This window comes from Bidens hawaiensis, unplaced genomic scaffold, assembly GCF_021521415.1.
Source record: "Bidens hawaiensis isolate Kalapana, Puna unplaced genomic scaffold, B.hawaiensis_p1.1 tig00051460_1, whole genome shotgun sequence".
Classification (NCBI taxonomy): domain Eukaryota; kingdom Viridiplantae; phylum Streptophyta; class Magnoliopsida; order Asterales; family Asteraceae; genus Bidens; species Bidens hawaiensis.
This window is the reverse complement of record NW_027506192.1, coordinates 43,495-68,632: the sequence shown is the minus strand read 5'-3', so window position 1 is coordinate 68,632 and position 25,138 is coordinate 43,495. Positions and strand designations below refer to the sequence as shown.

General features: G+C 36.6%; 1 protein-coding gene and 1 pseudogene across 1 annotated transcript in view; one reads left to right on the top strand and one right to left on the bottom strand.

The window, feature by feature from the left end:
- Positions 1 to 17,282: 17,282 nt before the first annotated feature.
- LOC143617032 (uncharacterized) lies at positions 17,283 to 21,486 on the top strand (annotated as a pseudogene).
- Positions 21,487 to 21,791: 305 nt separating this feature from the next.
- The window catches only part of LOC143617030 (uncharacterized), a 43,794-nt gene continuing 40,447 nt past the window's right edge, over positions 21,792 to 25,138 (bottom strand). The window contains exons 5-7 of the mRNA XM_077089704.1: positions 22,879 to 22,933; positions 22,549 to 22,713; positions 21,792 to 22,093 (exon numbers count right to left, since the gene is read on the bottom strand). Of these exons, the coding sequence (XP_076945819.1) occupies positions 21,797 to 22,093; positions 22,549 to 22,713; positions 22,879 to 22,933 (517 nt within the window). The 3' untranslated portion in view covers positions 21,792 to 21,796. The remainder of the gene's footprint in view (positions 22,094 to 22,548; positions 22,714 to 22,878; positions 22,934 to 25,138) is intronic.

Sequence of the window (25,138 nt, the reverse complement as noted above, 5' to 3'; positions counted from 1 at the left end):
TACACTTAGCAAAAATACACATCAAATCAAAAATCAAAATTACATATTCAAATAACATAAGCAAATTACATAGTCAGAAAGTTGTCCGAAGACATTACAAAACAAAGCCTATTCTATTGATCTTGTCTCTTTCTTGCATTATGAATGGCTTGTCTTCAATTGATTATCTCTGAAGCAGCTTTCATTTTGAAGATATTAAGGGCTTGGTAGTGAGTGTGAGTACTGTGTAGTTGGGGTGTCTCATTTTTCTTCCCATACTTATACAAGTGTTCATGTTGGACAATGGATTCTCATCTCTTAAAGTCATCTGAAAGTCTCTCTTAGCTATGTCCATTCTTTTTAGCTTTGCAGTCATTCTTGACTTGTGATTTTGGGTTGTTCTCCAATTTATCTTTTCTTTTAGGAACTTGAACCCTTTGTTAGCTTCTTCCCATAAAAATTTCGACAGATTTTTTATCTGTCTACCTGCCAATCTGCTTCTGTTTCTGTAATCATACAATCTGAGAGTGGCCATCCTTCTCAATTGTTCTTCATTGAATTCATGGAAGTCACTTCTCACAACAATTTCTCTCAATTGTCTACTCTCCATAATCACCTTTAATGCACTAGTAATAGAATCAAAATACAGTTCTCTTGGTAGATCCACATTAGATTGTGGTCTTGTTCTTTGTTGTGCTGAACTGCTTGATTCACCTGTTCCTCCTTGATCTCTTCCTCCTCTTGGAAATCTTCTTGAAATAGGAGGCCTGAAGGGAATGGACTTCTTTGGTTTGCTAGGCCTCAAGTTAAAGACAATAATGTATATAGCCTCAACCATCTCTGTTGGTAGATTGGCAAGTTCAACAACATTGTGTCCTGCTTCTTTAAGTTCTTTTAACATTTTATCCATGCCAGGAGTTCTTGTCAATCCAGCAGGTACAAACCTACCATCAGCATAGTATCTTGGGTTCTCTCATTCCCTTAGGGCTTTTTCCCATTCATCCTTTTTAATATAAAAGAGGTATTTCAAATCCTCCTTTTCCAAGACATTGAATTTTGCTTCACTCATTACCCTTTGGTTGATCATTATGTTCCTCAGTATATTTATCATTTCTTCATTTTCCCATGGAACAAATGGTTCATCCTCAGGTTCAGGTTTCGCATCTGGAGGAGCAGCGGTTTCAGCTGATCTGTCTTGTTCTTTTTCCTTCTCCCTCAGATTTTGAATTCTTCTTCTTTTAGCTTGGGGTTCATAAGTTGCTTCAGCCTGTTTGGTAGAGCTCTCAGCTTGGACCCTTTTCAATTTTTCTTTTCTTTTCAGTTTGTTGTATTGGTCCAACACTGATTCTCTGGATAAATGTTCAACAATCTCAGGCTTCATACCTCTCTGCAATAAATAACCACACATGCCTCCAAACTTTTTCTTCAACTCCTCAATCTTCTCAAGCTTTTCATTCTCTTTTACACATTTTTCAATCACCTTCTCCCTTTCACTTTTGTAAAGATCTTGGAGTTTTTCAAAGGTGATGTGAGATAGATCTTTTTCTGAATAGTCATGCCTTCTGAGATAATCTCTGTATTTCTAGGCATCTCTATTCTTTTTCTCCATCTTTCTCTTCAAGGCATCACTTTCTTTATCAAGTCTTCTTTGCAACTGATCATCATCAAGATCAGTCAATGATTCAAAACTTATCCCATGCTTTCTCAGCTTTACAACCAATGGATTTTTCTTTTTAGCTTCCAGAACACTCAGCTCAATGTTTGCCCTATGTTCCTCAGTCATTGTGACTTGTGGGGACACAACATTAGCAGCTTTCACATTCATTTCCTGATCATTCTCAGGGTCATCATCATTATTATCAGAATCTTCAGACTCATCCTCATCTTTAGTTAGATCACTCATTGCATCAATCTGTGGTTCATCAGAAGATGGGTTCTCAGGAATTGGTACATTTGGCACTCCCTGTACATGTTCATCTGGCCTTAAAGTCTGTAAAGGAATTGCCCTTATGAGACTTGCTTCATCATCTGGTGTTTCAACAAAATACTGGTTTTTATCATCCCACTTTCCTCGTTTAGCATATCTTTCTTGTTCAGTTTGCTCAGCTGCTCTCTTTCTTCTCATATAAATTTTGGCAAATCTGTTGACTTTCTCAGCAAATTCTTCTTTTAGTTTAGAAAGCCTTTCTCTTTTTTGATTGAGTGTTTCATAAGGCTCAGGCACATTTACCCTTTCTGACCAACTATTAGTGGGATTCTTCTTCAGATCTTCTTTTACCTGTTCAGTCCATTTCTTGGCAGCCATTGAAGCAATGGACTCACCAATTTTTTCTTCAATGATCAGACTTGTATTCAAGTTGGCAGGTTCAACAGTTTCTGGTTGTTGACTTTGAGATTGAAACTTACTGACCACCATAGCTAGGAAATTGTCAACTTCCTCAGCTCTATTCATCATAATCAAGGTCTCAATTGCTTCTTGATCAGCCACATCATCACTTATTTCTTTTGCAAGCTTAGCTTGGTTGATCAAGACCTCCTGTTCTACAATCTCTTCAGGAGTCATGGATTGGGACAATATCTCCCTATCTCTTGTTTCTCTCAAGATATTTTCCTGTTCTCTTAGGGCTTCAGCATTGGCAATATCATCATCTCTAAAAGCTACATCTTTTTCAGGATATGCCTTAGCAGGCTCTTCTACATTAACTTTTGCCTTGCCTTTCTCAATCCTCCTCCTTACATCTTCTTCATCCTCTTGAGGGAAATTATCAATGTCTCTTTCAAGTTCATCCATTTCTTCATCATACTCTACATTCTTGGAGCATTCTGGTTGTTTAGCTTCAGGTTCAGTGAGTATTAGCTCCTCAGTAGCAGTATCTCCTTCATTCACTACTTCAGTCTCTTATTCTGTCTTTATATTAGTTAAGACGTCAGTGGCTATGTCAGTTAACATATCAGTATGCACATCATTGATAGCTACATTTTCTTCAATGTTTATCTTTTCAATTTCATTCACCACCTCAACATTTTCTTCAACCCTTCTTTCATTAATGTAATCATAATCTTGTTCACCAATATCTGACTTATCACCTTCATATTCTTCATCATCTAATATTCTCCTCTCCTCACTACTTTCCTCTTCATAATCATCATACATATTCAAGATCAACTTTAGACTGTCTGCAGTATCCACAACTGTTACAGTCTCAGCAACATTCATATCAGAGACATTTGGTATATTATCATTCTCCCCTTGTTTTGGGGCAGCTGAGGTCTTCTCAACCTCCTGCTCCAGGGTTTGAATTCTCAATTTAGCTTGTATCAACTTCTCAAAAAGCATCACATTTTCATTTGTCACCTCCTCATTTCTTCTTCTCAATTCAGCAACTTCTTCCAACAGCTCCAGGTTTCTTTGGAACAAGTCTGTGTCAATGGGTGAGGTTGTAGGTGGTGATGTAAAGAGTGGTTCGTATTCAGGTGGTTCTTGAGTTATGGTTTGAAGTTGGACAGTTGATTGTGGTGGTGTTTGTGTGTTAGGTGGGCTTGAAATGATTGGACCAGTATGAGTTGGGCTTGTTGTTGGTGGTGTTTGTGGTGGTGTTGGAATAGGTTGTTCAATTTGCTCAAATTGCTCCCCCCTGTTCAGGTGCAACAACTTCTACAGCTACTCCATCTCCTCCTTCAACTCCATCAACATCATCATCTCCATCATCAGAGTCCCATCATCATCATTCTCAGTGCCATCTTCACCTTCCTCCTCTGAGCTTAACTCAGGCACAGGCATCACATTCAGATCATGGTCCAACAACCATGGTAATATCTCAAATGGGACATTTGAGTTGTACATATTTGAAACACCTGGATTCTTGATTCTTTTGTATGTATCAGGGTTTTGCAGTCTATGTGTAGTTCCAACAGTGGGTAGATCTTGAAGTTCACTATTGAAGATTATCTGTAGGAACCTTGGATATTGTAAAAATCTTTTCTTTTCATCCTTCTTCAAGTTTCCTACTAATCCTTCAAATATCATCTTTGAAAAATTGAAGGGTAGATCATACATAATCCCAACAGTTGCATTTGCTAAATCATGACTCATCAAAGTCCATGATCCCTTTCTTGGAGCAAATCCATGGATCACATGGTGAATAAGAAACCTGTACAACATAGGGAACATACCCTTCTGAAACTGTCCATCATGTATAGTTCCTTGATAACCCATAGTCTCTTCAAATATTTTCATCAACTGAGGTGTGCTGAAGTTTATAGAATTATAATCACCATCATTCAAGCGTAGACATCTTCTTATCAACCCCTCTGTAATATGGATTTCTTGTCTGCCAATAGTTGCTTCAATTCGTTTACCATTTATGTCCTCAACCAGTTCAGCAGATCTCCAGAAATCTAAAGAATGATTTCTGTATATGACAGGGCTTTCGGTGAACGCAAAACTGAAATTTGACCGTGCCATCCATGTTATCATCCTCGCCATCGGCTCATTGTCAGGTGTCACTTGCAGAAGTGCACACATATTATGTTTTGGTTCGAAGACATATTTGGGTTCATCGTTTTCCATATCTGAATCACATAAACAAACATATTCAAAGTGAAAGTAGTCATAAAGTTCAGTACTTTAGATAATTTCAAGGTATAAAAATGAAGAAGAAAGAAAAGAGAGAAAATCATCAAGAACCTGTTCTTCGACAAATATATAACCGAGTCAGAATTAGAGGGCTAATTCAAGTTAGGGTTTGGATTGAAGTAAAATGCGATTAGTCGGTTAGGTTTCTTTGAGAGTAAGCAGTTTGCAGTGGAAGGAGAGAGAGGGAAAAATAAAGTTGAAAATTTTGCCTAACTCCCTCTTTTATACCTCTTGAAAGTGGGTTTTAAATGCTCTTTGTCTTTTTGTGAATTATTAGCTGTCATACATTAACATTATCCACTTGATATATTAAAAACAATATTTATCTTTTGAGGTAGTAAAACCTTACTCGGAATTATTCTTTTCAAAGTCTACTCGGTATACATCCACTTACAAGACTTACCCGGTCAAACTTTGCTTGGAAAATTTTCATTTTTGAATATACAAAGTTTGCCCGAATCCTTCTATTTATAAACCTTGCTCGATCAAGCTAATTAATTTAGAGTTAAGACATAATGAAGAAAGCTTACCTGAAATACTAGATTTCTTGAGAAATTAATCACAAGGCAAATAATCAAGTATAAACATCAAATAAACATCCTTACTAGGAATCAATCAAGACACCCATATAGATTTCTCAATCTCAAATTAAAACTTATCTAGTATAAACCCTAATAAGAATCATAATCAATTTTATCATACTAAATAACATATTCAATCAAGCATACTTGAAAACATAGTGTGCCCGAGCAACCATTCAAGAGAATAGTGTGCCCGAACACCTTTCTAATGCAAAGTATACCCAAATAACCTTCATATAGTACAAAGTGTGCCCGGAAAAGGATTTCTAGCAGACAGTGTACTCGGAAAGTTAAGTTTTGAAATTACAAAGTATATTGAGGGAACAAAAGTGTACCCGTTATATAAAGTGTGCCCGGAAAACAAAGTTTGCCCGAAAACACTTGTAATTTCAAAGAAATCATAAACACACATATCACAGAGCATGCTCGGAATGAAATTAAAACACATAAACATTTAAGTGTGCTATAGTCTAAAATTTCAAAGAGCTTGCCCGAAAATCCTATGTTAGCACTAAGCTTGCTAGGATAAACACATTCAATCATCAGGTATGCCCTTACTCGAGGGATTTCAACATGCCAAACGATACCCGAAAAATGACAAACTTAAATAGTAATATCTAAGCATGCCCGGAGAGATTAACAAACCTTTCCTAACATATTCACACAAATCACAAAGCTTACTTGATGTACTTGACTAAGTTCATAAAGTTTGCTTGGAATCACAATCAACATATAACATGCATAGCTTGCCCGAAACAAGAATTTCTTGTTAAAAGCTAGTTGTAACAACACATAATCATCTCAAGACTTCAAGCTTGCTCGGGAAATGAGTACAACAGTGTACTCTACCCGGAAAGTGTAAACACTTCAAAGCATGCCCGAAAATCATAAAGTTTGTCAAAAATGACAAAGCTTACTCGGAAAGGTCATAAATCATCAAACCTTACCCGAAATATCATATTCAAACATATTCAACTGTTTTGTGCCCGGAAAGGTTATAAAACATTAAACCTTACCCGAACTTACATATTCAACCTATTAAAGGCAAAATGCAACACTTTTTGACTTAAACCATTTGTCAAAATATATTTTTCATTAAAGATCATAGTTTAAGAGCAAATGGTGCATTTAGATATCAAATTTCAGTTATATTTCTCTTCAAAACAGTTTCTTCCATTTTCTGAAAAGATCTCAAGAATGGGATCATATTGACTAAGTAGCTATCTCTATACTTCACTCTCAGCATTATTATGACAACATAGATAGGTTAACAGCAGGTATAAACTTAGCATGAATTTCATATCTTTGGTGATATGATTTAGGTTCATTTATAGCATAATGCACTAATGGTCAACACTGTGCTATGATGCCTCATATCTCTTCTCAAAGCTTATTTGGCTTTCCCCATATCACCCCAATTTGACTCCAACCTCCTGTATTTGGTCAAAAACTTGTTTTTGTATGACAGAACTTATTGTATTTTTGAGATTCAAACATATATAGAGGTTGAACGTTGGACTTACTGTTAATAACATGCCTTTCATTCAAGATGAGACAGATTTTGTCAACATCTTTGTAGTTCTTGTTGTAAACCTCTTGTTTGATAAAATATTTAAAACACTTATCAACTTTTGGTTGATTTGTTCATTCTTCCCCTTGTTTTTGATATTTTCTCAAATTTTCTTAAAGCATGTTCTTTGTCATATTTAAAGATGTTTCATTTTTGGTTGACCAAATAACAACAGGCTCGTGTATGACTGGGTAATCACTTTTCAGCCTATCATTTGGAGAGATTTATCTTGAGACATGCAAAGACAACTATGTATCTCCACATAAAGATCAGCATTTTCATTATGTTTATATCACCTAAGATTTTACATCATCATGGGAAAGCAACCATACATGTTAATGACTATACTGAGGTATTTTTAGCCTATTAATTCCATATGATCAGCTAAGTAGTCAATGTACTATCATTTCCTATTAAACACAGTTTAATATTCAATCACCCTAATATCTCTTCATTGTCAGGTTAATGGCTATCCTGTTTGACCAAAAGTGGTCAACAGGACCAAACATACATGTGAATATATGTCCTTTCAAAGTTAGAGCTATTGACATAGTTTTAAGTGAAGAAATAAGAAACAAGTTATTATTGCCCCAAGTGCATTCAGTTTTCAGGTCAATGGCTATCCTTTGAATCTGTAGAGATTTAAGGACCAAACATACACGGGTGCATGTCCTTCCAACTGAGCAAATGACATAGTTTTCAGCAAAAACAACTACTTGAGACTTTTCTTAAAAAAATCCTTTTTTTAAGCTTCTTTTAAAGCTTGAACTGAATAATCTTATCATATCTCTGCACCATTAACAACATGATCATGTTTTGATCAAAATAAAGTATTTATGCAAAATTCATTAGAAATTTCATTAAATCACTTAATTTTGACATAAAACACATTTTGACATAAACAGTTGTAGTACAAAATTAAATCTGAATGACACTCAATATTATCAGGACAAGCAAACATTTAACAACATTCATGTGTAAGCCTAATCTAACAACATCAGATGATCAGATAAAACACATAGTCAAGCATTAAAGCAGTGATGTCAAATAAGCTTACTCTCACAAGTAAATCATAACACAGACACTTATTCTAACATCACAAATGCACATCAACTGATAATCATGCAAACCTATCAATCAGATCAAACATGTCAAATTTTGCATACATACGCAGTTAGTTAACATATTCAGTAGCATATTCAAATATCATACTTAAGTAACATAATCAAGCATATTCACTAAACATTCAATATGTGTAATCTCTAACAAAATAATCAGTTATCACAGAGAGACACAAAACCAGGCACACATCCTTAATCAGAATTCATCAGAGTTGATCATTTCCAGGGCTTTCAGAAGAAAGTTGAACCTGGTTCTTTCAAGTGGTTTGGTGAAAAGGTCAGCCAAATTGTCACTTGTATCAACTCTTTGCATTTCAATCAAACCTTTTTCACTGCAGTCTCTGATGAAATGATGTCTGATTTCAATGTGCTTAGTTTTGGAATGTTGAACTGGATTCTTAACAGTAAAATATGCAGCAGTATTGTCAATAAGAATAGGGGTGTTCAAGAAATTCAAACCATAGTCCAGCATCTGATTTTGAATCCATAGAACTTGTACACAGCAGGCAGATGCAGCAACATATTCAGCTTCTGCAGTAGAGATTGAGACTGTAGTCTGCTTTTTGCATTGCCATGACACTAGCCTTCCACCCAAAAATTGACATCCTCCTGAGGTTGACTTTCTGCTCATGTTACAACCGTCATAATCACTGTCTGTATATGCAATCAGATCAAAAGATTGATTCTTTGGATACCAAATCCCTAGGTCTGGTCTTCCCTTCAAATATCTGAATATTCTTTTAACAGCATTCATGTGGGAGACTTTTGGACTTGATTGGAATCTTACACACACACATACAGCAAACATGATATCTGGTCTTGTTGCAGTCAGATACATCAGAGATCCAGTTTTGGCTCTATATTCATGTTCATCTATAGGCTCCCCTTTTCATCTGCAATCATCTTTTCGTTGGTGTCCATTGGAGTTGAAGCAGTCTTGTACTCTTGACAGTTGAACTTGTTCAAGATGTCCTGCACATATTTGTTTTGATGAATGAAAATCCCCTCAACCTTCTGTGAACTTGCAGTCCTAGAAAGAAGTTCATTTCTCCCATAGAACTCATGCTGTATTTGGACTTCATTACCCCTTCAAACTCCATACACATTTGTTCATTTGTAGAACCAAAGATGATGTCATCCACATACACTTGTAACAGAAGCAAGTCTGATCCCTTTCTTTTGTAGAAGAGTGTCTTGTCGATGGCTCCTCTTTTGAAACCATTTTCAAGAAGATGATTTGACAGCTCATCATACCATGCTCTAGGAGCCTGATGCAATCCATAAAGGGCTTTGTTTAACTAATACACCCTGTTTGGATACATTGGATCCTCAAAACCTGGAGGTTGAGCAACATACACCTCTTCATTAATCTTTCCATTTAGAAATGCAGACTTAACATCAAGCTGGAACACTCTAATGTTCTTTGAGGCAGCATATGCAAGAAAAATCCTGATAGCTTCAAGTCTTGCAACAGGTGCAAAGACTTCCTCAATGTCTATTCCTTCTTCTTGAAGACATCTTAGTGCTACAAGTCTAGCTTTATTCTTAATCACCAAACCCCTTTCATCCCTATTGTTTCTAAAAACCCATTTGGTTCCAATTGCATATCTGTCAAATGGATTATCAACAAGATCCCACATATGCAGGTCTCTAAATTGTGTAAATTCCTCTTGCATTGCTTCCACCCAACTATTGTCTTTTAATGCTTGTGCTATGTTCTTTGGTTCTATTTGGGACATAAAACAAGAGTAGAGACAGATGTTTGCAATTTCGGAATGACTTCTTGTAACTCTTTCATGCAAATCACCAATGATGTTTTCAGAATGATGATTCTTTTCCACATAAGGAGTTTGTACAATCATATCTGTAGACATGTTTGTGTCAAGATTTGTTTTATTGAGTTCTAGATCTTCAATGATCAATTCAGCTTCTGCATCATGAAATTCTGGTGCTTCATCATTATTTTGTCCTGAAGTAGAAGCACCATTGTTTTCTAAGTTCAGTCTTAGAAATAGATCTTGAAATCTTGCAGAGGATGCAGTTTCATTTTCACTTGCATGGTTGCTTGTGTCATCCTCAAGCTGAATTGTATCATTCTGTACATCTGGATTGTCTTGATTGTGCTCAGCATGATCAAGTTCATCAGTGTTCCATGAGGAATTCTTCACAAAAGAATATTCTTTCTCTTTTCTAGCAACCTTCTTCCATAATTCTTCCAAGTCCAATGTTTTCTTCTTCTTTTCTTTAATTACATTGATCTTGTAGAATGAGTCATCAAAGTGTCCAGGATAAATCTTGAAAGACCTTATTAACTTCTCATGATCAAACAGCCATGCTGCACCATCAATTGTATTGAATTGATTCTCATTAAAGATGATGTCAGATGATTCTATAACACTCAAGTGATCTTTCACATAAACTTTGTAGGCTTTTAAGTGTGTAGAATATCCAACAAAGAAGCAATCCAGGGATTTTGTTTGAAACTTGTTCAAATAGTCCCTTGTATTCAAAAGAAAACATTTGTATCCAAAGGGCTTGAAAAACTTGATGTAAGGCTTTCTGTTCTGAAATATTTCATAAGGAGTTTTGTTATGCCTTTTGTTCACAAGTACCCTGTTCTGAACATAGCAGGCTATATTTATGGCTTCAGCCCAATAAGTGACAGGCAGATTAGCATCTGCTAACATGGTTCTTGCAGCTTCAATTAAAGTTCTGTTTCTTCTTTCTGCTAAACCATTTTGCTCAGGAGTTCTAGGAGCTGAAAATTGTTATTGTATTCCTTATGTTTCACAGAATTATTGCATAACTCCATTCTTGAACTCAGTGCCATTGTCAGCTTCTGCATCATGAAATTCTGGTGCTTCATCATTATTTTGTCCTGAAGTAGAAGCACCATTGTTTTCTAAGTTCAGTCTTAGAAATAGATCTTGAAATCTTGCAGAGGATGCAGTTTCATTTTCACTTGCATGGTTGCTTGTGTCATCCTCAGGCTGAATTGTATCATTCTGTACATCTGGATAGTCTTGATTGTGCTCAGCATGATCAAGTTCATCAGTGTTCCATGAGGAATTCTTCACAAAAGAATATTCTTTCTCTTTTCTAGCAACCTTCTTCCATAATTCTTCCAAGTCCAATGTTTTCTTCTTCTTTTCTTTAATTACATTGATCTTGTAGAATGAGTCATCAAAGTGTCCAGGATAAATCTTGAAAGACCTTATTAACTTCTCATGATCAAACAGCCATGCTGCACCATCAATTGTATTGAATTGATTCTCATTAAAGATGATGTCAGATGATTCTATAACACTCAAGTGATCTTTCACATAAACTTTGTAGGCTTTTAAGTGTGTAGAATATCCAACAAAGAAGCAATCCAGGGATTTTGTTTGAAACTTGTTCAAATAGTCCCTTGTATTCAAAAGAAAACATTGTATCCAAAGGGCTTGAAAAACTTGATGTAAGGCTTTCTGTTCTGAAATATTTCATAAGGAGTTTTGTTATGCCTTTTTTTCACAAGTACCCTGTTCTGAACATAGCAGGCTATATTTATGGCTTCAGCCCAATAAGTGACAGGCAGATTAGCATCTGCTAACATGGTTCTTGCAGCTTCAATTAAAGTTCTGTTTCTTCTTTCTGCTAAACCATTTTGCTCAGGAGTTCTAGGAGCTGAAAATTGTTATTGTATTCCTTATGTTTCACAGAATTCTTGTATAACTCCATTCTTGAACTCAGTGCCATTGTCACTTCTCATCATCTTGATTGTCTTATTCAGCTTGTTCTCAATCATTGTTACACAATCTTTAATCAACTCTGCAGTCTCATCCTTGGTACTTAGGAAATAAACCCAAGTGTATCTTGAATAGTCATCAATGATCACCAGACAATATCTTTTCTTCCCAATACTTGGTACACTCACAGGACCGAAGAGATCCATGTGAAGTAATTCAAGTACTTGATCAATTGAATTGATGAGTTTTGACTTATGAGTATTGTGTTGTTTTCCCTTTTGACATGAATCACAATGATCTTCCAACTTGAATTCTCTTGTAGGTAAGCCTATGACATGCTCACCTTTGACAAGTCTATTCATGTTCTTCAAGTTCACATGACACAGTTTCCTATGCCACAATTTTGACTCATTTTCAGTGGCTTTGGAAACAAAACATACACCTCCTCTTGAAATAGCTTCTTTCATATTCAATTCATACAAGTTACCATTTCTTGGTGCTATCACCATAATCATTTCAGGTGGAATTACAAACTCAGGTTTTAAAATGAAACAGTGTGAATCATCAAAACTGACTTTGTAACCCTTATCACACATTTGTGATATACTCAGCAGATTGTACTGAAGACCTTCAACATGAAATACATTATCAAATGAGACTTTCCCATTTGTTAAGATTCCTTTTCCAACAATCTTTCCACCATTCTCATCACTCCCAAAAGCTACTGGACCTTCATACTTTTCTTCATAATTGACAAGAGATCTCTTGTCACAAGTCATGTGCCTAGAACAGCCACTATCCATATACCATATGTCATTTAGAGGAGTGGACTGTTCCTGCACATACAAAGAAAGTTTGATTAGTTGAGTGATGAAGTGCAAGCCTTAACAACTTGCAGCTCATCAGATTCAGTTTCAGACACAGCTTGGGAAGTGAGTGTTGTTGGTTTAGGATCTTCATGAGTCAATTCTAAGTTGTCTGAATTATCAGTTTCATAACCACACTCTCTTGGAGTTTTAACAAGTGAGGTTGGACACTGGCATTCAGTTGAGTCAGTGGCATACTCCATTATCACAAAGTCCTTCTTCTCAGAGTAGTCTCTCACATCAGCAACTTGCTCAATCTTACCCTCAGTCTTAGGTTTCCAAAGGAAACCATGTGGTTCATATCCATGCTTTAGTAGAAACTTCTCATCACCAGTGAGTTCTGTTGGTTTCTTTCTAGGATGTGCATCTTTTCTTCTTGTTATCTCACTGTTTGATGATCTTTGAGAGCCATCAGATTTGACTGATTGACTGTCTTGTCTGATTTCCACAGGCTGATAATTCTTCTTCACCAATTTCTCATTTTTCTTAGAAGACACACTTCTTCTTACTGATTTAGTCATTTGTTTCTTTGTTTTAACATCAGTTTTCTTTTCACTCCTTGTCTCCTTTGCAAATTTCTTTTCTTCTCTGTTCAAAGTTTCATTTCCACACACATTTCCTTTTCCCAGATATATATCATACTTCTATTTGTATAGAACAAAGTCTTGGCCATACTTTCTTCCATCTGGTACATGGAAAGGTTGGAATTTCAATCTTTCATTACATGAGTCTGTGTGATGACCATATTCATCACATTTCTTGCACCAAAACTTTCCTTTGAATATTTCATGTTCTTTTGGCTTCTTGAACCTTTCACTTGGTCTTGGTGGATCAACTCCAATTGTCCTTTTAGACTTTAAACTGTCAAAGTCAATTGAGAAGGGAACAAACTCAGCTATTCTTATGTCACTTCTTTCCACTTTCCCTTTCACAAAAACAATCTCTCTTGTTCTCAAGGATTCTTCCTTAATATTTTCCCTTTGTCTCAATTTCCTCTTTTCATATTCTTCCATTGTTTCTACTTCACCAATATCAAAATCTTCAATGCTTGAGAAAATAGGGTAAACTGGAATAAAGTTTTTAACATTCACATCTTCTTTTATCTTTTTCTTGCTGTTTTGCTTTATCTTATCCAATACATCCTTGCTAGGAGGCCTTACAGCATTGTAATTCAACTTCTTTCTTTCACATAAGTCAAAAGACACATATTCTCTTTTCATTCTTTCATTCTGTTTCTTTATTTTTGGTGTGACTGGTGGGTACTTTGGAAGTTTATCAATTGATTCTGGCTTCTTGTATCTTCTTCCTCTTTCAGCAGCTTTAAGTTCCTCTTCAGTAGTTTGATCACTCAAATCACTCAAGTCATCTTGATTCAAATCAATTGATTCAAGATCATCTTCAGAGACTTGAACACCAATTGACTTTTCATCTTTTAGTTCTTTCTTCACAACAAACTCTCCTTCTTCACTGACTTCAACATTCTTGTACAAATCTACAAGTTCTTCTTTGTCTTGAAAGACATCTTTGAATTGTTGTAGATATGCATTTCTTTTCTCTCTATCAACTTTTGGCATAAAGTTGTTGTTGAATGGTGGAGGTACTGCTTTGTATTTGTCTTCTTCCTTAACGTGGTTCAGAATTCCACAGATGTTTCCAGTTGAGACCAAGTTCTTCAAGAATTCATTGTCAACTTGCAGTTTTGTGTTTAACAACTTCTCTTCTATAATCATTTTCTTCAACCCATCAATTTCAGTGGTGAATCTTTTCTGAGCTCTGTAACTGTTTACACAGTCTTCCTCTAAACTTTTCATTCTTTCTTCACTCGCTAGTTCACTTGCCTCATATGTATTGATGATACTTTGTTTCTTAAAACACTCACTTTCCAGCTTGCCTACTTTTGTTTTCAATTCATTGATAAGTTCATTTAAATCAACAGTAGGAGCAGAGTGTACCTGAGATGATGATCCAGTTTCTTTCTCAATTATAGCCATGAATGCCACATTTTCCCTCTTGATATCATCTGCAATGTCTTCTTCATGATTACTCCAATCAAAATTTCCTTCATGTTGTGTAGTCACTGCCACATTTCCTTGATTTCTTGGTTGATTTTGGTTGGCTGGAACAGTGTTGTTTGGAACATTTTGAGTAGCATGAAGGTTTTGATTGTTGTTCATTGAAAACCTTGATTCTGATGCATACTTTGATTCAGATTATTCATTTGAGGCTGAAAGTTGTTGAAGTTGGGATTATAGTTGTTGTTGGGATTGAAGTTGTTATTGAAGTTTTGGTTGTTATTTCTTTGCTGATTTTGCTGGTATTGTTGTTGACCTCTTGGCTGTTGATTCGGGAATTGATTCATCTGATAGTTCCTTGCCAAGTTGCATTCTCTTGCATAATGTCCTGGCTGTTGGCAATTATAGCAGATTGCCTTTGACTTGTCAAATCCAAATTTTTCATTTGGACCAGAAACTAGAGATCTACCAGTTCTATTATACAACCTCTTACTTCTCAAAGCTAACATTGCAGCTTGCCACTTCAAATCCATGTCCTCCAAATCATCAGCATCTATCTGCTCTAGATCATCTTGCACTACACTTGTGTGAATCAAAATCTTTGAAACAAATGCATTATATGACTCAGTAAACATAGACAGCAAAGCCTATGTATCATTGCTTTGACCATGTCCTGTACCAGTATGAAGAACATTTCCACTTGGCATAGAGGCAGAATCAGTGTCATCAATCAGTTGCACATTGAATCTTTGCTGGTTTCCTTGATTACTTGTGCTACCACCAATGAAAGCCTTTGTATTTTCAGCATTATGCTCAACAGGTTCTTCAATGATAGGAATCTGTTGCTGATTCTTGGTAGTCAGATTACCCATAGGTGCAATCAATGCATTTGAAACATTGAAGCAGGGTCTTTCCTCCCTTATCATTTCATTTTCTATCATTTCTATCTCTGCATATTGAAGAAAACACACCACATCATCTACCTTTAGCTCATTGAAGTTGTGCTTTGTGAGGATGAACTTGCAGGCAGTATACCATTCCTTTGGCATAGAGTTTAGCAGCTTGGTGTTGAGATCAAAATCAATCATGACATAATCTGTGGTTCTGAGCTCATTCACAATTCCCATAAACCTTTCCAGAATTGATTTCAACCTTTCTCCTTCTTTATACTTGAATCTTTCTAGTTTCTGCTTCAATCTCTGCTTCTTGATGTTCTTGAGTTCAACATTTCCTTCAAACATCTCAAGAATTGCGTCATACATTGCCTTGACATTGGGATGATGTGCAACTTTGGTAAGTATTTTCCAAGACAGGCCTAGCTTCAACATAGCTAAAGCCTTGTCATCAACCTTTCTCATCCTTTCTCTCACAGCAGCAGTTGATTGTGGATTTGCACCTTCTTCAACAGTAGCTTGTGGACCATTCTTGATGGAATTCCACATATCAACATCATTGTAGCAAACGACTACTTCAAAGAGTACTTTCCATTTGGTAAAGTTTTCCTGTCCATACAACCTTGGTATCCTGTTAGTAGACACCTCTTGTTCCTCATATCCAGACATTTTGAGAAATCAAAAATCAGTTTCTTTGTAAAAACAGAGTTTCAAAATAATCAGATCTGAAAACAGAATGCTCAGATCTGATGTGTCTGATGTGATTAGAACAATATTTAGATATAAAGATTAGAACTTCAATTGAAATAAGGAAGAGAAAACACCGGTAGATTGTAGATCTGGAAGAAAAATGAAAACAGGGCTGCTGACGTCACAAATCAATGGAACAGTGGTCAAAATAAATGTGTATGTCTATCCTTGTCCGTGAATATCGTGTCTCGTGTGGATCTGTCCCTCTCTGGCGGCTTGCCCTAAACATTCTATTTATAGGCCTGCCAACCTAGGACAACTGTCATTCCATCTAGAAACCCTAAATACAACGTATATATTCAAATTACATATTCAAAATAAACTAAGTGTAAAACAAGTCTTCCGGGTAGGCTTTTCATAAATCTTCATTTTCCGAGTACGCTGTGTACTCTGCCATCCTTCAGGACTTGGTAACATAGAAGTATGCCTGGGATCAGTTTCCGGGTAGACTTTGCTTGAAGAGTCCGGGTAGACTTCATTCTTCTTGACTTTGCCAGACTTTGCCCGACAAACCCTTACGAGCAACCTTGTTATTTAATGATCCATTTCAACTTTTTGCTAAAATAACTTATTAGCAAAGTGTACTCGGGAGAATAATACCTTGCTTGAGTTGAACCTTACCCGATGTTACTTAGAGATATTCTATTTTCACCAAGCCTACTTGGACCATATTTATTAATGAATACCTTGCTCGGTCTTCCAATCACTTGGCTTCTTGGACTTGGTTAACCAAACCTTACTCGGAAGAGTAATATACTTGGCTTTGAAGAACAAACTTGCTTGATAAAGTGAACCTTGCCCGGATTTTCATAAACTAGTGTACCTTGCCCGGCAATGCACTAATTTGCAAACCCTGCTCGGATATCCACTAAAGAAGACTTCTTGAAGTAAACCTTGCCCGATAGACAAAATATCATACCCGGCTAAGTAAAACCTTGATCGGATGTCTAAGGTGTGCCCGGATCCATACTTAGCGAATTCTGAGGAGGTTGAGAAGATTCCAATCTTTCATATACTTCATTCTGGTCAAATCTTTGACTCACCAATCTCCCCCTTAGGTCAATTGTTTGACTCAACAAATCAGAACCCAATTTCACTCGGTTACATGAATAGGGTTTGGTTCTTGATGATCAAGTCAAGCTAGCAATGGAAACTCTTGCGCTTAATTTATCCAGTGGATTACGCGACATCATTCGAGCTCATTTCCTCGAGCAATCGCAAGCAGCAGCTTCTAGTTCTGGTTCTGGTTCTAGTTCTAGTTCTGATGATGTCGATACTGATGAGGTTTCTATTAGGATTGTTGGTGAACTACAAATAGACGAAGGCAGAGGAAGTCAAGAACAACAAGAGTTAACTGTTAATAATGGAGTTGATGTTCAACACACACCTTTGCCTCAATCAACTAATAATAATAATAATAATAATAAAATAATAATAATATTATTATTATACAGAATGTGGCTCAATGGATTGAACATATTCTTCCTTTCTCTTTGCTTCTCTTGGTTGTCTTAATACACCAGCATTTACAATTTGGATTTCTGCAGTCTTGCATAAATCAAATGACATTCTACAAAACCAAACGCCTTTGAAGGTGTCATTCAACCCGTATTCTAATTCCTCTCAAAAACATAACACACACTTCAAATTACAATCAACACCTTTATGGCTTTATCTAATCGAGTTTTAATCAAGTTGTTGGGTTGTAAAAAAAATGGGTTAAACGAGTCATAAACAAGTTAATGGATTGATGGGTGGGTCTTAATGGGTTGAGTTTTGATAAAAACACGTTGGCAGGTCAACCTATGTAAATAAAAGGGTTTAACACTTGAACCCCCGTTTAATTCATCTATCTAAACGTGTTAAACAGGTTGGCAAGAGTTGTAAATGTGTTAATCGAGTTGTTGGTTTGTACAAAACCGAGTTAGAGGGGTTAGTGGGTCGACCCGTTTGTTAAAGAGGCCAATCCAAACACAACTCGTTTTCAAAAAATTTAGATCCTAATTAGTTTCATGTCGCGTTGTTGAATTTTGACACTAAAATATTTATAAACATCAATTGGGCCAGGGAGAGAGGAAGTTTGTAGTTATTATCAGCATCACTGTGATCTTCATACTCTATATAATTTTTGTTTACTGGTGGTATCAAAATTAGTTTTTGAACCTCCTGGTGCTGTGACATGTCCTAGGTCCGTTGGAGTAGGACCTGTTGGTGCTACAACATGTCCTAGGTCACCTGGAGTGGAACCTTTGGGTGCCGTGATACGTACAAAGACACTCTAGGCAAAGCCTCCTGGTGCTTCGGTATCAGTAGTATGCAAAAACGGTGCAGGAGTTTCCGTCGGCCCCTCAGCAAGCTTACTCATATCGTACGAACCAAAAAACCAACGAAAATTCTTGAAGTTCTAACACCAAAACGGATGGCGTCAATGAAGAAACACTGATCTGATCCCCTCAACGGGTCCTGGATCTAATGAGTCAACCAGGTAGGATACAATAACAACCAACACGATATGAGCACAACTTCCCAAAGTCCAGTGACCGGAACCTACAAAACAAACACAGTGAGCTCGTTACGGGAAGGACAAGAGGGGGGGGTCTTCCCGTAACCACCCTCCGGCGTGAGAATAAGTACAGTTCTTAAGAAGAAAAAGTACTTGAGTATTGAGAGTAGATAGTGGGGAGTGAATATCAATACCTCATGGAGATGGAGAGGGTATTTATAGCCGAATGATGTGGGAATGTGATTGGGCCAGCTGTCCCTTTCTAGAAGATACCCTCGTAACCACCTGGGCACGTGTCCTCTTCTGATAGGTTGAGCTATACGTTGCATGTGCATGGGTATAACAACCTGAACACGCGTCACTATATGATAGGACGAGATAACTCCTGGCCATGTGCACGGTTATAACAACCTGGCCAGATGTCCTTTATATATTGGCTGAAAGGTCACTTATTGCCCAAGAAAGGATCTTGATAAATCCTATAGAAGGCAAGCGGTTATTTACAGTTGTCCTGCTAGTATTGCCTTCCGGTCATCGTGTCGGGTAGATGTGCTATCACGCGGATGACGTCTGAGGGTGCCTGGATGCTTCCGCCTGTGGTATAAGGGCGTTCTTCCCTTACACAGTTATGTGGGTGATCCATATGTCCCGCGGTTGTCTTGTGAGGAGCGTTCTTCTGACCCGCGGATATCATTTAAGGGTATTTTGATCTTTTTGGTACCCTACCTCTACAAGTACCATCATTTTGGCATGCATTATTTAGCATCTTGGTTAATGGTAAATCCTATCACGTGGGCCCTGTCTACACTATTATAAACGCGACATGCAAACCAAAAATAACAAGTCTGTGTCTCCCAGATTCAATGGCGTGACAGGCGACAATGGTCTTCAAATGTCTACTTTTAATGTATTACAAGAACACTGGAGGTCACAATTACCGCAAGAAGGTGATGATTCAAAAACACTTGTATTAATGTATGTTTTTATGTTTTATAAATCTTTTCTTTTTGTAAGGTCAAATGCTGACTTTAGTCGAGTACATGGTGCTATTGTATCGCACGTTGTTGCCTACACCCGTTTGGTAACAATTCTTCTGGAACAAAGAATACGGAAGTGTCTTTTCGTCGGTTACAAGTTACAACCGGCTTCTACTTAACTTTCAAGTTTACATCTGTCATACAAAAGGTATATTTGTACTTTTAATATTTTATAAAATATTCATCGTCGTCGTCGTACAAAAGTTTACATCTTTTCGAGCCGGGTGGTCCTCTCTATCCCTATGGGGTAGAGGTAAGGTTGTCTACATCTTACCCTTCTCAGACCCTACCATAGCTACCATAGTTTTGCTATCGGTGAGATATACTAAGTACGATGATGATGATGAATATTTTTTGGACGCGTTTAATGCATTTTTTTTTAAATTAGGTTGTTGTTTGTTATACAAGTCGGTGGCTGTTTTTATGTAGGTTTGGTTATTGGTTTTTGCGTTATGGGCGTTATCCCGTAAAGAGCTGCATTATGGGTCATCTGCATCTGCATTATGGGTCACTATTCTTTTTAGGCTTTTAAACGAAACTACGAATACGAACGAAGCATGTCCGTGTCCGTTCGTTTAACTTTAACCAAGCAAACGATCAATTAAACGAATGTGGTTTTCTTGTTTGTGTTTGTTCATTAAAAAGATGAATTATGCCCGTGCTCCTTTTATATCCGTCCGTTAACGGTATAAACGAACAGTTCACAAACCTAACTGATCGTACATATAATTGAGCTTAAATTAGTTAAAAGTAATGTGAATAAAGGTGCACAAACCAAGTATATTCAGGAACTGGGTATGGTCAACAAAAGTCAAAACCGGGTCGGGTAGGAACCGGTTCCGGGTATAGTTGGGTACTGCCCGAGTTTTCTGGGTTTTTTTCGGGTTTCGGGTCGGGTTTTAACCGAGTATTGGTGGAACCGGTTCCTGTGCAGTTCTGGGGAGAAACCCAAAGCCCGGTCCATACGCGCGGGTAGGGTAGGGTCGTGTCCGGTTCCGGGTAGGATGACACCGTCGGGTCGTTCTTTTGTGTACCTCTAAATGTGAATACCAATGTGTTGAGCCTAAAAAGTTACTAAAAGTAAACTAATTTTTAGTGGGCCAAAAGTTTAAATGAATATATGATCAACGTACACAAACGAACTTAAACTAACAAATATATATGAACGTCAACGAACATAAATGAACGAACGAAACATGTGTTCATGTTCGTTCTTTTGTTAGATTAGCAAACATAAACGAACCTCCTCCTAACGTTTCATGAACTGTTGTGAAAATTGCGATAATATTCCTTTCAGTTATCGACTCCACGTAGAAAAACGAACGTAACTAACCAATATCGCACGCACACAAACAAACTTAAACTGACAAGCATAAATGAACGAGCGAGACATGAACTGAAAATATTGATAGCCTTTCAGTTATTGTCTCCTACACGTAGAAAAATGAACCTAACTGATTATGTTCAGGTGACCGCTGCTGGAGATCTTTGTGCAATTTGTTAAGGAAAATTGTGGTCACCGATCGTTTTACGGTGTAAACATATATTTTGTGAAGTGTATCAGAATGGTAAGTTTTGCAACATTTTCGCTCGCTTATTATTAATTATATAATAGTTTATAAAATTTTTTAACGGGTTTATTATTTAGGTTTGATAGGGAGAGGACGTGCCCGTTATGTAGCGCACTTGTGAAACCAGCAGACATTAAATCATATAGTGATGGATCAACAAGTCTTTTCTTCCAGTTCTTTTAGTAATAATACTACACAATATGTACAGCCCTTAACAGCCATTGATCTGTCTCATCAGAACTTAAAAGCGTCATGAGTCAATAGTCACGATGTTAGATACATTGACTGGTTTAGTTAATCAATAGATACATGTGTATATTGTACCCAGGATGTTGAAATGTATGTAATATATCATGTATAATTCATGTGTATATTGTACCCAGGATGTTGAAATGTATGTAATATATCATGTATAATTCTCTAAAATACGCATGCATTACATACATGTACCATATAAGTATACATACATAATTTGAACAGTTACATTCACCATAAATAAATCTAAGTCCATATTTAAACAACAAAACAATTTTACTAAAATAAAACAACTCACATCTTGTATTGATCATCTGCGTTTAGTGCAAACGGGCTCGTGGGTGTAACGGGTGGGTTTGTGTTACGAGGAATTGATGATACCGAACTATTATTATTGACTGCGATGAGGTTGTTGATCGGGTAAACTTCCGAGACCTCTTCTCGATTCTCGTCTATGTAAACCACGTCCTGCATCGTTAGTTGGTGATATTCCACAATTTCTCTTAAGAACCGATTTTCCCTTGCATAAACCGAGTTCTCTTGTGCCAACCGTGCTTTCTCTGCTAAAAGTGACTCCAGTTGTAGTCGAATCTGCCAGGTAAGCAAACAATGAAAAAAACATCAATTTCAACCCGTCAACCCTAACCAGCTAACATGCCGCCCTGTAGAATAGGGAAGTAAAGGAGTCAAGCAGCTCGTGAACATCAGCTCTATTAAACCAACTCGAGCCTAAAAACAAGCCTGTTTAATGAACGAGCTCGAACTGGATCGAAAGCCTAAACGGGCCTATTTGTACAACAGTTATTTAATTATATATATGAACACAAACTTCATTTACGTACACAGTTTACACATGTGTAAGTCACGTATATGTTAGCATTTTAACATTTAAAAATACATGAAGAAACTAGATTTTATGTTTTTTATGTAAAATACATATGCATTCCTATATAAGATATATATTTAAAAATTGAGAGATATAAATCACTGCTCTCAAAAAATTTAAAGATTCACGTTTTTTTCTCGAAAAAAATTAAAAAGAGTACCAAATCATCGTCTTCAGGGCGATCACTTCCTCCACCAGTCTCCCGAAGGATTTTATTCTCCTCTTCTAATTGAGCACACCGCTCCTTAGCAAACGCCAGATCAGCCTTAACGGTTTTCAGCTCTCGTAATAGAACCTTTGCTTTTGCGGCCATTGCCATTGACACCTGTCACGCAACCGCGTACACATATCATACATCTCATTTATTTTCAACCAAAAGCCACATTCAGTAATTTATAACATTGTTTTAACTATGTGTCACACAATACTTGTTTTACATATGCCATCGAGACATACAAAATAGATTTGTCATATACATATGCCACTTTACGTCTCGAGAGGCCTTCAGTTGAATTTCTGTATCGGTTTTCGTCTGTGGTAATTGTCTAGCATTTGAAGCTGTAACTGTTGGAATTACGTGTGCCCGAGACACATACTTATACTAATGTGGCTAACTGTGTTTGATCCAAGTCGGGTCATACCCAATAACAAGCTAGACGACACCAAATGTATTCTTTAATGATTTGATCATTTAAACGAATACCGAACACTACGTGTTTAGAAAATTGGTTTTCTAAACAAACACACTTGAGGATTTAAATAAATTATCTGGATAATTTGTTTATATAAATTAATTATTTAATTGGTTAAATAATTACATAAATGTATGTGCATTTTATAAAATGAGTTTTATAAAATAATTGGAGATGTTTTAAATGGTTAAAACAAAACAAAACAAAAAAAAAAAAATAATATCAAAACCGGCCACCCCATGTGGGTGGAAGGTTTGTCCTTTTATGCCTTGTCTCCATGTGATGACAACTTTATCCATCTCAATAAGATTACATGCATTTTGGGGTCTTGAGTGTGTGCATTATTATTCAAATTTTGAATCAAGAAAACCTATCTATCTCTCTCTCAAACTCACGGCTCAAGGTGGGCAATTTTGGGGGTCTTTGGGAGCTCATATAGTGTTCAATAAATCCTAGCAATCACTTGGTGTTGTCTCAAATAGCTTGGGGTATCACACTCTTGAGGTCTTCTTCTTTGGAGGCTTGCCATTCATCCACCATCATCTTCAACAACTTGCTTGTTCTTCTAAAGGTAGAAGAAGGTACAATTTACATTTTGTGAGCATCTTGTTCTTGTAATTTTGATCCTTGTTCATTGGGTTTTAGTTTTAACATAATGGTATGTTTATAACAAGTTTTAAAATCTAAGCTTCCGTTGCGTTTTCTAGTTAAATTTGGTTAACTTGAACTTTGATAATCTTGTATAAAGCTCACAATGGCATCAAGAGCCGGTTACAAGGACTTATGCTCCTTGCATGTTCATAGATTTCGGGTTTTTTCATGGGTGAAAAAAGGGGTCCGAAATTTTTGGTGGATTTTACCCCTCATGGTTTTGTAAGATCTTGACATGCATGCAAAGATCTTAGGAAACCATTATTAACATTTGGATGTTGAAAAAAAAAAATAAAAATAAAAAAAATAAGATTTGGCCGTAGCCTCTTGGGGGGGGGGGGCCGATTCTTTTGGAGTTTTTGGGCATTGGTTGCTTAGGTTGCATGCTTAGAACATTTGGTATGTTTGGATGTGTCATAACCGAAACCTAGACCTTGGATGTGTTGATTGTTGTTTGTGTATGTTGATTATGTTTATTATTCAATATGGTTGTAATAATTCATAATCTTAGGCTTGTGTAATTTATTTATTCATAAGTTGGTTTGTAATAAATAGATTAGTTGCATTTTCTTTTTTTTAGAAAAATATGTATTAGGATACATTTTGTAAAAATTGAAGATGCAAGAATTGGTGGATTTGGGCCTTGGACCGAAATTTTGGGCTTGTTGGGCCTCACCGGCCCATCATGGGATTCAAGCCCATTAGGCCCATAAATTTCACTCTTGGGCCCAAGAAGACTTTTGGAAGTTTGGAGCCCATTAACAAGCCCAACAAGAACACAACAACTTGGAAAGGATACTTGAAGCATTTGGATGCAAGGTCAAGTGGGAGTCAACATTCCATCCTTGTGTCATGTTTTGTCCCTTAGGTGTGACTTATGACCTATACTTGTTTCGGCTAACAAGTATGGTCAAACTTAGCGGTTCTCGGTTATGACTATATTTTGCATGTGTTTGCTTGGTTGTTTGTTTTACTTATTGTAATGTGTGGTTGATAGATATTAGGATATCCAAACCGTCACATAGGAACGACAACAAGCATAAAACGGGTTCTAATATATATTTGGTAATATCGCGTCAATTAGTTTAATTAAATGGGTTTATTAAAACTAAGCGATTACTCACATATAATAAAATTGGTTTTATTATAACTTGAACCTTGAAAATTGGTTTTCAAAATCGCCATATTACTAAATGCATGTTAGGATATGGCATAATGTTTTTCAAACTAGAATATTGGAAAACTTAAAATCCCTTTTTCATAATTACCAAGGAAACAAGTCTTACACCATCCTTTTGTATGACACTTAACGTATTAGGGAACTTTAAATGGGATAAAGGTCACCTAACCATTTTGAGCAAACTAATATACTTAGGGTAATATTAACATATTTGTGGGATAAAGGTC